Genomic DNA, 13,678 nt, shown 5'->3' with positions numbered 1-13,678 from the left:
TTTCAGTGTAATGTTTTGTTTATTTGTTGCTGTTTTCACTAAAAGTTGAACCTCGGTGAGTTGGGGTAAGATTCTATCGTGTGCGACTTGAAAAAATAAGATGTTCAATATTTGTCTTAGACGGTGGATGCAAGAAATTATCACGTCTGGCATAAGCGGCCATTAGACTTTTTTACATGTGCATGTTTAAAGTGTGAATTGACAGTGAAGAATACAGAAATTGCTTAGGCCTTGTACAAACAATACATGCACAAAACGAACATAATTTTTCTCTTTAACCTAGCGAAAGCAATTTCCATGTTATTGTTAGAAGGTGCTTAAAATAGCCAATCAGCGAGTCGCTCACTAAGTCATTGAAGGGAAAAATCAATAATTTAATACCCAGGCGAAGGTTTGATCGGATCATTAACATAAAGTGTGTTGATGTGTTTCTACGACTAAAAACGATGGAAGCGCTTGGTGAAGATCTGGACGATGACAGCGACATCGCCGAAAATCGCCTCCTAGAAACCGAGGACTCCAGTTGTGTTTGTAGTAAAGTGTGGGAGAAAGATTTCATCTGTGGATGGGCGCCATCGCTCGAGCGCAAAGTTTCACGGAAGCCAACAAAACACGCGTCGTTAAGCAACCCAAGGAAGGACGGGAAAATTGCCCTTGCCGATTGTGGGTTTGTTTTTCGACATTATGAGAAATCTAATCGCTATATCGAACAGTACAGGGAAAATCATTGCAGTACGTTCTTGGAGCGAGAAGATGAATGGAGGCCAGTATTGGGGGTCGACGTTCCCGATCCATACTTGCCCAAGATTGGGGCTTTGAGGTGAGCTTTTGTTTACATCATGTTTTAATTGTTTGCTGCGGGGTTGTACTCGGTTTTGAACGCTATTGTTAAGAAGGGAAAATGTTTCTCAAAAGGCAATAATATGTCACCTAACTCAGTCTAAACTTCAAGAGTTATACGCCTTGGAATTCAATTTTTAAAAACGAGGAAATCTAAATGGTTTCTTAATAACAGAAGTAGGCATGTTTTGCTCGCATTTGGTTTCATAAAACAAACTGACAGGTTGATTGATGTCAAATGGATTTGCAGGTTGTTCAAACGACTTCCTTAAACGAAGAAACTTGAAAATGTTCAAAGTTTTGATCAACGAAACGAAATCTTGGCTCCGCTGTGATTATTTTTTTACAAGCTTCATAATCTTCACAGAAGTTGCGAAATACAACTTCAAGCGACGTTGTTGGTAGTTACGAAGAATATCTATTTTCTGTAATTTTCGTTCAGCCTAATGAACCTGTCTACAGTTGCACGCCTGAAAAATTGACACATTAACTTCGGCATGTCTTTGGCCAAATTTCATGTTTATATGCTTAATTAGACATTTGGCCCGAGGGCCCGGCGCTATGTTTCTACGAAACAATACGTTGCGGATGAAAGTTATTGCGCCGTAATTTTCACTCACAATCTTATCTGATTAAAATAGTTTGCGAATATAGCTTCATGCTGAAATGGGCAATTCAACACAACGTGATAAGATAGGAATCTTGCATTAGTTTTCGTATATTTTTTAGGTAGAAGAAAGCGAAAAGCCTGAGTTGATAGAAGACGTGTTTCGAGGGCGTCTACCGTACTTGCGAAGGTTGTTGGCGTGTGGAGAAATATTGAACACTTTAAACTTGTAAGCACGCAAAACGGATGACTTCAGAGGATGATATTGTGCCATTTGCCCTGAATTTTCATGAGTTTTTCTGCGTATTAATGCGCGATTTTTTATGGCGTTGCCTTTGCGCTCTTAGTATCTTTTAAATGTCTTTAATTTTTTCTTAGCTTTACAATAATCGCATCTCGGCCAAAATTAATGAAACACTTCCAGTTTTCAGAGTTTCAATATAGCTCAGTATCGTATTCTCGTTCGTTGAGTTTGTGAAGTGACCTGTCATGATATGGCCAACCAGAAAATATACTTATTTTAACTTTTCGCTTAGTTTGCTCTCCCTAAAAACGTTTTTTTCATGAACAATAAATTCTACTTGTGTGATCTTATCAAAATGTCCGATCAAAGATGCCATTCCGCCAACACCCACAATTTCCGTACTTAATGATTTTTTAAGAACTTGGCAGCGCTTAGCGTAAGAAATTGCGCGCAAGAAACTCGTTAAATCCCGCGTGAAGTTTTTAAGCAATATAGCTGTTAGCTACAAATATGTAGCGAAACGAAATTGGCCAAAACTCTGCGAATCCTGCTTTTCACCCCACCGAGCGGGGATAGACACAAATACAGACGAAAGGTGAATTATTTCTGATCGTTATAAATATTTTATATATTCCTTTTGATGCAGTTGGGTTCAAATAATTTGTCTCCCATTTACGCAATTTTACGGGTTTCTAGTTAGGCCTATTTCGCGAAAAATTATTTGCACATAGTTTGTGTTAAGCTTCGGCTAAACGAGCGAAGATTGCTATCAAGCTTTGTGTTGGATAAACACACCAAGCAATGAAACATTGCTCGTCGCGCGTGTTAAGTGAAAATGTCTGGCTTGGTGTGGTGAACGGTGTTGGATCAAAATATTTGATCGCTCAGCCGCGATGTTATTAACTTTCCGTCTTTGCCGAGCCATTTTAAAATAATCCTCACATTCGTATCATTTGTTTAAAAATTCTTTTTCAGTGATTCATCTGAAATTTTTTACCTGATTAAATAGATCAAACGTTTGAAGTGAAGGCTCGCATTTTTCTCGTCTTCCATCTAAACATTTCTCAGAAGTATCATCCATATTTCCTTTCCATCTGCTCCATTCTATGTGGGGTGTAAGTTTATACTTTCTCTAGCCATGTCTTATTGCTACGTAATATTTTCACTTCAGCAAAACTGTTTTTGATCGAGTGAAGTTCATCGAGGCCATGTCAGACTACTACAGAGTGGCAGCAATGAGAAGGTAAGGACATTAATTTGCGTTTCCTTTTTAAACGGTCAGACTTATCACTTTCGACTGACTTTCAAGAGCAATTACGGATTTTCTTTTCGAATTTATTTGCTAAGCTCTGTAATTGCTCTAACCAGTCAAAGCAAACAAACAGTTTTTTTTCAACCAATCAGAAGGCGAAATCAAAAACCAACGGCTGTTTTTCCCGCGCTTGGAAGGGGTCGCATGTTTTTGCCCGAGTTTTCATTGACTATCAATAGCCGGCGGAAAACCGTTTTAAATGGACGCAAGCAATTCTCAGTCTTTCGGTTACACCTGATCACCTTTAAGAAAGTAGATTCCTTTCTGACGCTAATAAGTAAGAACCAAGTAATGTGTGAACTTCTGACTGAGATGACAGAGGTGTTTCATTACTGTTGTGAAAGTCACACCAAACGGTGTAGCTAAAGCCACGCGGCGACTAATAAGAACTCAAGGTAAAAACACGTGACCGGAAAAGCCCCGCTGGTTTTGGTTTTGCACCTGCGATTGGTTAAAAAACAATGTCTAAACTGTGATTGGTCACGTTGTCTTGCACAAGTTTTCAGACGGGCCAATCCCAGGGCGCAGCAAACAAAGACCAAAACAAACATAATGTCATTAAAGCCGATAGCCAGAAGAAAATTCTTTTGTGTGTATTCCTAAATCGCGCTTACTTTGTGAAGTTCTTTTTGCAGTGATCTACAAAACATCTGTCTCACAGGGAAGAGAACGGACAATGCTGATCGAAAACCCGCGCCGAGCGGCAATGGCGGCAAGTTGAACAGTGAGGTTCTACCTTTCATAGTAACTGCTTCAAACGGCAAACAAGTTTCCCAGAAAACTGGAAAAGGAAAACTGAGCACCACAGTGGAGGAAGAAAAATCGGATGCGGCAAAAAGTCGCCAAGATGTTGTTCCAACCGCTCCCGAGTTAACTAAAGATACTATTCTCCCATGCGTGCCTTCAAAGCCTGACGTACCGCATCACATGGAAGAGAAACCGATTTCAAACTCAGCCACACATCAATCGGCAGACGAATCGAGACGATTTCACAAAGAAAGAATTCGTCTTCCGAAGTTTCAGTGGACAGAATGTCCCGTTAAAAATCACCGAACGGCAAGAGAGAAAAACATTATGACCACAAAGGTTGAAAGGAAGGATAAACCAATTGTGGAAACGCTTCCGAGTAGTGAGAGTGATGAAAATGTTTTGCTTCCAACTCGGCAATTGAACTCGCGAGGTAACCTGCAGTTGGGAAGTACGGTTCCATCTGCGAACGCTAAATCAAAGCTAACGCAAGTGGCGGTTGGTAAATGCGAGATATTTAGCTCGACAAATTCATCGAGCGCTGATCGCATTCCAAAACCTTACCAGACCGCGAGAAAACTTCCTAGTGAAAGTGCTTTTATTCGGATTCGAGGGCAACAAACGGGCCCACCGCCCAAAGAGGCCAGTAAGAATGCATCGAAAGATTCGAACAAAGAAAGGCCGAGTACGAGCGAAAAGGTGTTATTGAACCAGAATGTACCTCTTCAATACATGAGCCGATTTGGTCGAAGAAAGTTCCATCACGTGTTAGAGGCGCGGTCGTTTAAGCCTGCGGAGAAGAAACTTAGAGCTGCTGCTTTAGCAGATTTTCATAATTAGAGGTCGTACCCTTAAATAAGTGAACCTGAAGAAATAATCTAGGCAAAATTTGCTGATTTTGTTTCTACGGAATTACGGCATAAAACTTTGCGGTATCTGATAAGTTCTAAGACGACACTAAGTTCTAAGAAGAAAGTTATTTATGACTGAGATGAAATTTGAAGAAACCAATTTCTACAACGATTAAACTCCACCGGAGAAAATATGTGGCGTTTATTGAGTTGCGTTTTCACTCTGAGAACGCATCAAATGTTTTCCGTCAACACTACACCGGAGAAAGTTGAAAACGCATCAATCAGCGGTCGTTGTGGATTTGCGTTTGAGGAAAACTCGCTCAGGGAAATCACATGGTCATCGTTTTCGAAAAGCTCTGTTTTCAAAACGTTTTCCGTCCACACTAAAACGCGTAGCCAGCGTTTTCAAATTCCTCCGGTTTGATGAGCGTTTTCGAAAAGCTCCGTTTTCGTGACGGATTAGTGTAGACGGTAGGCCTAACCGTTGAAATAAAGCTGCGTTTTCAAATTTCTCCGGCGTGATGTGAACGGAGCCTTACCCAAAAGCCTACTCTTGGCTATTGATCACTCTGGTTTGGAAGGGTTAAAATCTGGTTTGAAAACAAAAATATAACAATTTATCGGAGAAAGAGTAAATATGCAATATAATACAAAACTTAATCATGCGCGTTTTTACCGGCTCGGAGGTAAAACCCACCCTTCCCTAGAGGAAGGAATGACTCCATGTCCCAAGCACAAGTCGTCGATGTGGTTTGAATTAATCATCAATTAATAAATATTTATCTTCAACACATCAACAACTTTCTTTGAGTGTCCAGTCTTTTGGCGGTTAACCTTAGTTTTATGTGAGACCCTTAGCTAGCTGATTATCAACTTAAAAGAGCTACGTCACGGTTTGCTCCTCTAGAAAAGTTTAGGCTAAATTTTTCAAGTTAGTCGTTTGTAATCCGCGTCACTCTTCTCCATCCTTAACCATCGTTGTTTCTTTATGGTTTACTATTATCTTAGTAAACCATTACCGGTATTTTCAGGTTTCCTTCAATTTAAAGGTAATTTTGTACACGGCCAAAACAACTCAAAATACCGTGACTGAGCTCCTTTAAAAGTAATCAAGTTTTTGAAGCTAACTCGTTACGGCAGTGAATTTACCTTTTTCAAGTTCAAGTTAATAAGTTAATAGGCTTTCTCCTAGGCCTTCACGGGCAATTGAGTTTCGGTGACTTATCCGAGACGAACAGCCGGAGTAGCCACACTTTTCGCCTTCGACCACGTGACCCGAAAACTATTGACCGGGATGAATTATGGAGGCCTAGGAACTAGGCAAATAAATAGTTTTAAAAAATGTTTCACTTGCTCCCCAGCGCAGCCCGACAGTTTCTTTAGAAACAAATAACTTTGCTGATTCTATGTGAAAAGAGCTCTTAGCAAGAGCTCGTTGAAAACATTAACGTCTATTTCAAAGCTTTCCAAAGAGATAGATAGTCGTTTTCTCGTATAAGAGCAAAGTGATTCATCTCTTTTATATCCCTTCATTTTAAGTCCACCAATCATCTGTGCAGAATGAGTAAAGACAAGGTCCTGTGGATAAACGTTAAGAGAGTTAAGCCTTATTCCCAAGTTAATACTTCCCAAGTTAGTTTAAGATCACTTCGAGTTTCGGAAATCTCATTAATCGTTTCAAGAAATACCAAATCACACGCATTTTCATCCTTCACGATAGAAAATATCCACGCAACGCGCGTCGTTACTGATCTGGGAAAGAACTGTGAGAAGGACTACTTTGAAAATAAACCCTATACGGGTAACGAATTCGCCAATTTCTTTTGTCAGAAATTTAACAATCAATGAAAGCGGTTTCTTGAAATCAAGCTGCCAAACTCCTCAGCACAAAGCTCCTTGCTTCAAAATTATACCTTCCTCGCAATATACGCATCCAGTCTAGGCCACGGTCTAAGCCGCTTCTTTTGATTATAAACCCCTCTCCCCACAGACCTTGCGTCGTATTATATGTTCTTGCAGTACTCACAACGACGTTATTTCATTCAGTGTTTCCAAAGTTGATGTTGAGAAAGTTAACATGCAGAGAAAACCATTTTAAAGGCAAAATTCCTCCTAAATATGTACCAAGACAGTTTAGAAACCGTATGTTAATTCTGATAGAAGCCCTCACAAAATACCCTCTCGGCCTCAACCCGCGCCAAAAAGCATCATACGGTTGCGGTATTTTTATCTCTGTGCCTTCGTTACTCAGGTGATATTAATTTTGTTTTGATAATTAACATTTGTTTCATTTGTCCTCACAAAAGCGCCTTCGTTTTGTCGTCCTTGTTAATTTCCTTCACCAGGAAATATTCCTTTTATACTTCGTGCTAACTTCCTTCTGTTTGCGTTAATTTGATTAAGTTATGAATTCCTTAAAATCATAACTAGCTCGTTATTTTCGGCTGAGTCAGAGAACAAAACAAAACTTGCACGGCGTAAAATAATAATTCTAAAATTTTGTAGACCGTCGTCTCCCGCGCTGAATATCCCCAGATATCCCATGACTCTTTGTAAACAAACTTAACTCGCACCAGTTTCCGCGAGTGATCAAACATGGCGAACAGCAACAAGCGTTGGTCACTTGCTTTGTAATGCAGATTAGTCGTTGGCCAACTTTTTGTTGACGTTTGTCGCTGTTGTTCTCATAAGCCAACTTAATGACATCCTAGCGATCAGACTCTATTGTAATTTGCTGTCAAAGAACAGTTGGAGTCGCATCCTGAAGGAATGTGGCTGAAAAAGGCGAAACACCACAACGGCTTTCCTCGGAGCGTGTGAAAGTGGTTGTTATGGTCGGATAGATTTACACATAAAATTCAATTAACGCGTTTAGCACCACATTAGACATCAAGGCTTGCAGAACAAGATCAAGATCGAGGACTTCGGTTTCCTTTTAGAGTTGCCGATCAAAGCAAACCGGTAATTTCGTAGGAATTATAATTTATTTCGCTGGTTACCAAGTGAAACTTGCCACGCACTTATAAAGTTTCTACGATCAAGTCCCCGGACCTCGGATCGAGCAAGCTTGGCTCGTTTCATTACTCGTCTGGATGAAATGAATCCTTTAATGCTTTTATCACGACTATTGAGAACTGTTTCTTGTGTACATTTGGGTAAATTGTGTTGACATGGCTAATGAACTCCTCGTGTCAAGCAACAACTCCATAAAGCGACGTTGTTGAGACCTGATTGCAAATAATTTGCCTTTCCTTTGGCTTTTATCGGACGAAGTGCAGTTTAACCCTTCACCTAGGATCAAAACGTTAACAGACGAAGCCGTGTTACTTTGGCTGCAATGTCTCGCATGAGAACTGGTTTGAAGCCAATTGAGCCCACAAGGCGTTCTCCGACAAAGTTTCCCCCAGTAAGAAGTGGATGGAGATCTAACTCTCCACCTTTAGCAGGCAGTGCTAGAGAACCAGAGTGGTCCCATGATATGATTAGAGGGATTCAGTTAAAGACAGCGACCAAAAGACCCTTGGTAGCAAGTACTTCTCCCAGAAGGACTCCAAACACTGATGAGATTAAGACAACACCTCCAGTAAAACAACAAGCGGAAAGAAAATTTTCCAGCCCACAAGAAAATGGCAAGGATAAAGAAATTGAGGTTAGTCACTGTTGTGTATAAAATCACTGTGAAATGAGTTAAAATCTTGGTTGAGCTATTTTTAGGAAGATGTACTAGTCGGTTTGAAACCCCCCTTTCTGGGTCAACAGCCTACCTCCCCCCGCTCCCCCCAGCATGTGACATTTTTATTTTTCAGGGGGTCAAATTCCCAACCTCAGGCAAAATAGCCTATGTGTAGCTGTACCCATCCCCCAAGGAAAAACATTTTTCCTCAGGGTTGGGTACAGCTACACGTAGGCTACAGGCAAAATGGTTTTCAAAATACCCTTAGGCTCTAGTGCCGTTATGGCTTGTGCTCCTCTTGGAGTGACAGGTCTAAATACATGTCAGTGAAGTTTGTGGCACCAAGTTTTGTAGCTTTTTTTCATGATTTTCCAAAAGTATCACAGACTGCAAAACACATTTCTGAAAAAATTCTGACCCGAATAAACTCTTAGAATTTCTAACAATCATTTATTTTTGGTTTAGTTTGACAGTTAGGCTAGATAGAAATTAGTTTACCAACAACCTGTCTGCATTTTTAATCTGTTTTCAGAAACTGAAGCTGAAGATCCTATCCCTTCAAAAGCTAATTGAACAGCTAAGAACTGAAATCAACGAGAAAGCCAACACAATAACGGAACTGGAGGAGAAACTCAAAGTACAGGTAAAGAAATATAATTATATGAAATAATTTTTTGGCAACTTCACTCCATAATTGCCATAAGACTGGGAATTCGGAATTCTTCAACCTCTTTAGTCTTCATTTATGGAAGGAGGATTTGCCTTATGGACATAATTTTATTATAGGAAAACTCTTCTCTGAAAGTTAGCCTATAGGTGATTTGCATGATGATGTTGTTTGACTACAACTATCAGAATCCTTCACTCTTTCTGTTTGTTATCCTAATTAGGGCAATTCTTATTTAAACCCCACTGGGAATTCAAAATTTAAATAATAAAAAAAAACGATAGGAATTCTGGTAGTTGTAGTCAAATGACACCAACGTGCAAATGTGCTATTAGAACATACTACAAACCCAGCCATTACAAGAACTTTACAGGGTTTGTAAACCATCAGTGATGTTACACATATCGTGTTCAGGGCTGACAATAAGAGCTGTAACCCATAGCATTTGTTACAGCTGTGTGCTCATGATTGATGGACCCTTAAAATTCACCCATAAAGTAAGCAGTTTGTTACATGAAGATCAAGGTTACAGGTGAATCAAAACTTTATTACAGCCCTGATGTTTACTCAACAGGTAGCAGAATTTGAAGAGCAGATTAAGAAATTGAAAGCAATCATCAGTGAAAGAGAGAAAGAAATAGAGGAAAAGAAGACGATTGTGAAAAACAAAGATGTAGAAATCAGTGAATTGAAAGACAGCTTTGAAAACGAAAAAGAAAAGATGAAAAAAGAGGTAAGGATACGTAAAGAGGATCATTTTGGTGTCTTTAGTGGCAATCATAAGGTAGTTATTGGGTTTGATTTTGAGTGACATCAAACACCTCATTTCATAGATTCATCATAAACTTGTTGCATGTGACAAAGTTGAGAAAAGCCTAAAACAGGCTTTTTCAGATGGTCATCCAGACATCCTTCATAATACTTTTTTCACATCTTGCTCTACAAATTCTTAGCTAAGCTGAACCCATAGCAAATTATGGCTACCTGCTTTTAAAATTGTAGCTCAAGGAACGATCCTTTGATATACACCTGCTGGTTATACCTGTAGGCCTGTTAATACCTTTTAAAACCAAATCAGTTTATTCCTGGATAACATTTATTAGATTTTAAAGAGCAGCTATTTCTTTCTTAGATTCCTGCAATTTTTATCCAAAAAGTAGGTAGCTTAGAAATGATTGGTCAGTTTGACAGCACTTGCCATAATTTAGTTTAACTTCTTTTCTTAGTTTGATCACGAATTGGAGGAGTTAAAAGCTCAGCATCTCAAGGAACTCACAGACCGTGATGGTAAGATGAAAGTCTTGAAGATGCATATGGCTGATGCTCTTAAGGATAATTCAAGGTGATCTTTTGGTTGTGACTATTAAAACCCTTGACTTATAAGATTTCTTTTTGCTAGAAAAAATTGTAAAGCAAGCAACATTACATGACAGAATAAATAAATATGAATTTGATGCTTTTATTAATTTTGTTTCTCCACACACTGGAGTCTCATCTGCAGACTCATGAGTTTGAGCTGTGTTGTAAGGCATAATAATTATAATACCATATATACCATATGAAGCTTCTGATCAATAGCTCTCATTTCATTGGTGACATGCTTGGGTTTTATTCAGACATTCAAAAATAAAACCTTCTTCAGGGCTGTCATTAAGGGCTGTAACCCATAACACCTGCTGCAGCTGAGTTTGTTTGATGGGCCCTTGATGTTACAGATGAACTGGGCTATGTAGGCTTAATAGGCAATACAATTCACTCAAAAGGCAACAAGTTTGTTACAGGTGTGAAGCTCAAGGCTGCAATTGACTCAAAACTTAATGACAGCCCTGCACTTAATAGACCTTTTGAAACATAATAAATGGGAGATCATGACAGGATTGGTTCATATCTTTTCATGGAGCTGTTACATTAAAGAGTTTCATCCAAAGGCTCAAAAGCCAGCACTGCATCAGTTAAACATGTGACAATATAGTGGAAGCCATGTCTATGAGTAAGTCTTCTGAAGACAAATTTTTGGTAAATTATGTCTGGTTAATAATTGAGGTTCAAGGGTTAACCTCCATTTTTTGTTGTATAATGATATTATTTAATATTTGACAACTTTTAGTTTTAATAACTTTTTTTTAATGTTTTTGCAGGGAGAGGCAGCTGCAACTTGAGGAGCTAACCAAGGAGCTCAAAAGAGTAACAGAAGAAACAGATGTGCTGAAACACAAATTACAATCCATGAAATCATCAAATCAGGTACCACTTTAGAACTGCTTTTTATTGTATCTAATTTGACAAACAAAGGCCCAGTAGAACACAGAATTTCATATTTACAGTATAAGTGAAATTTGCTTTAACTGTGTGAGTGAAAAAACCGTGAACACTTTCATTTAATTCTGTACTGTCCACGCGAGAAAACCTCAAAGCCACAAACTAATTACTGTTGCTGTCTGCAGTTTAGCTTTCTCACACTTAAACTGTAATTAGGTTTTCCCTTGCTACACAAGAACATCCCATAAATATGTCTGGTGTTCATGGCTTTCTGAGTTTCACAGTAACAGCAGTCACAACTAATTTGTTTTCTTTTATTGCAGGGCAAGTGTCCAAATTGCTTTGTAATGGAGAAACAACTCCAATCAAAAATTGTTGAACTTAGAGACAAAGAAGTTGTAACTATTGAAATGCAGCAGTTGTGTGCAAAAATGGAAAAACAGCTTGTCCAACAGGTAAGACACAATGCAATAACTAATATTATGAAGAGAATGCAGTTGTTGAATACAAAAGCATGCCATCTAGGAAATTTAAAAAAAAACATGTGACAAGTGCATAACAGAAAAGCTGGAGATTTAGCTGAACTCTGTTGTTCTCACACTTCTCAAGTGTTCTTGAAATGTTCAATAGTAAGAGCTGTATAATTATTATATTATATTTTCAGGATGAGCTTCTACGGCAATGGGCCAAGAATAAAGGAAAGCCAGTTAGGTGATAAAGCAGGTGAGATCTTACTGAGGATGTTAATGCTTTGAGAAGAAACGAAAATCGTGACTCATAGAGAACAATAGTACTGTTATTCATTACTGAAAACTGCTTTGCACCAGTCAAGAATATATTTTGAAAATAATTCAAGATAATATTTATTACAAGTAGTTCCGTTGTTAGAGTCACTAACAGTGATAAAGCCAAAAAATTGGTTTTAAAACAAAACATTTATTTTTTTTTCTCTGATTTCTTTTTTTAACAGGTGACATGTTTTGATGTATACATAGTTGACAACGATCAGGAACATTTCTTCATCCATAAAAATTGTATTACTCTTGAAGTCAATTTATTAGAAATACAGCCAATTTTGCAACAAGGATAAAATTAACAAGTATTATCAATGTTCAATTAAATTATTGTAATGCATTGCTGAATGATGGGAAGTGACTGTAATGCTTAGTTAACAACAACTCGCTCTCTAATAATATTGTATGGACAAAAACTAACAAGACAAATCTGGCAGTAAATGGGACCATGGGCACTGGGTACTCCCTGGGATAGCAACGAGAGTGGGTGGTAGCGACACACCTTGGACAGGTAATTGGGTGGTTAGCGGACACACCCTGCAAACAAAGTGGGGTGGTTAGCAGACTCAAACCCCAAAGCATAAACACAACATGGGGTGGTTAGCAGACACAAACCCCAAAACAGAAACTTGGGTAAGATTGTTCATCGTTTAGCAAAACAAAAGGTTTCTTTTGTTTTTCGTTCAACTAAAGATCTCCAAAAGATACCCTTGGAACACTGAGTTTTTTGCATACGTTATTTCTCGAAAACAAAGCACAAATCAACAAAAACAATTATGCAGCAATGCTTTTCATGTCAAAACAAGTCAGTCTGCCAAAAATTAGCTCTATCCTGTAAAAAATAAAAATCGGCCCAGAATACTATATACGTCCTTTTTGCATGAAAGCCTTCAATTGTAAGTAACAGTGAAATAATTTTAAGAAGTTCCAGTACAAAAGGCTCTTGACATGCTTGACAAAGATGGAAAACCCAGGGAAAAGTTTAGTATGCTATGCAATGTGTCAGACACAAAAGATCGTGTTTGACCACATTTCCAAACATTGAGAAGAGAGTTGAAAATATGATGCATAGTGGAGTACTTTTGATGAACTTTGTGGTGTTCGGAAATGTGATCAAACACCGTCTTGAGTGTTACATATATCTTCTCAATCAAAACTCAGACTTGGGAGAAAACCGAGAAATAAAACCGTAAAAATATATGCTAATTAGGATGAGATATCCAAACACCATGCCATCACATTATTTATGGTTTCCTCTGTTGAAATATGATGAATTATTAATGAGTTTGAGAAGCTATCACTTTTCTTCCTATATGCTGAAAATGGTTAGAAGAAGTTTAAGTAAAGGAAGAAGCAACATTTCAAGACCAAACAGGGGTGGTGTGGTAGGCCTTTATCACCACACCACACCACCCCCCCCCCCCCCCACCTCTCCCCTGATAACCATATATGGTTTCAATAAAGGTTAGGTTCAAAAAACGTTAGGTTGTGACAGATTAACTTTCTACAGCTCAATGCTTAATAGATATGAGGTGCAGTTATTAAATTTTGTGAGAGGGAGAGTCTTAGATGAGAAGGATTAAAAGATTGAAGATGTATTTTTAGTCCAAACGGATTATTTATGTGTTGTCATAATTTGAGTTTTTGTTGAACACTAAGCCACAGAGAAACGAGTATCTGT

At 38.5% G+C, this 13,678-nt stretch overlaps 2 protein-coding genes across 2 annotated transcripts; both read left to right on the top strand.

Moving 5' to 3' along the window:
* Positions 1–100: 100 nt before the first annotated feature.
* Positions 101–6,850, top strand: LOC145463863 (uncharacterized). Its single transcript, XM_081447658.1, has 3 exons — positions 101–820; positions 2,863–2,934; positions 3,639–6,850. Exons 1-3 carry the CDS (start codon positions 447–449, stop codon positions 4,588–4,590), a joined length of 1,398 nt encoding a protein of 465 aa, XP_081303784.1. The 5' UTR covers positions 101–446; the 3' UTR covers positions 4,591–6,850.
* A 357-nt stretch (positions 6,851–7,207) lies between these two features.
* On the top strand, positions 7,208–13,595 carry LOC145463864 (uncharacterized). The gene is made up of 8 exons (XM_081447659.1): positions 7,208–8,253; positions 8,810–8,920; positions 9,519–9,677; positions 10,171–10,286; positions 11,083–11,188; positions 11,527–11,658; positions 11,868–11,926; positions 12,174–13,595. The coding sequence occupies exons 1-7, from the start codon at positions 7,942–7,944 to the stop codon at positions 11,916–11,918; spliced, it is 987 nt and encodes a 328-aa protein (XP_081303785.1). The 5' UTR covers positions 7,208–7,941; the 3' UTR covers positions 11,919–11,926; positions 12,174–13,595.
* The last annotated feature ends 83 nt before the right edge of the window (positions 13,596–13,678 follow it).

The sequence above is a fragment of the Orbicella franksi genome, chromosome 12 (assembly GCF_964199315.1).
Source record: "Orbicella franksi chromosome 12, jaOrbFran1.1, whole genome shotgun sequence".
In the NCBI taxonomy this organism is placed as follows: domain Eukaryota; kingdom Metazoa; phylum Cnidaria; class Anthozoa; order Scleractinia; family Merulinidae; genus Orbicella; species Orbicella franksi.
This window is presented reverse-complemented; position numbering and strand designations above follow the sequence as displayed.

What these genes read in the sequence shown, in the direction of transcription:
- LOC145463863 (XM_081447658.1), top strand. Translation starts at nt 447, where the DNA reads ATGGAAGCGCTTGGTGAAGATCTGGACGATGACAGCGACATCGCCGAA. An exon ending in CCCAAGATTGGGGCTTTGAG is followed by an intron (nt 821 to 2,862) that starts GTGAGCTTTTGT and finishes TTTTCACTTCAG; the next exon opens with CAAAACTGTTTTTGATCGAG. An exon ending in AGAGTGGCAGCAATGAGAAG is followed by an intron (nt 2,935 to 3,638) that starts GTAAGGACATTA and finishes TTCTTTTTGCAG; the next exon opens with TGATCTACAAAACATCTGTC.
- LOC145463864 (XM_081447659.1), top strand. Translation starts at nt 7,942, where the DNA reads ATGTCTCGCATGAGAACTGGTTTGAAGCCAATTGAGCCCACAAGGCGT. An exon ending in GCAAGGATAAAGAAATTGAG is followed by an intron (nt 8,254 to 8,809) that starts GTTAGTCACTGT and finishes ATCTGTTTTCAG; the next exon opens with AAACTGAAGCTGAAGATCCT. An exon ending in CCATGAAATCATCAAATCAG is followed by an intron (nt 11,189 to 11,526) that starts GTACCACTTTAG and finishes CTTTTATTGCAG; the next exon opens with GGCAAGTGTCCAAATTGCTT.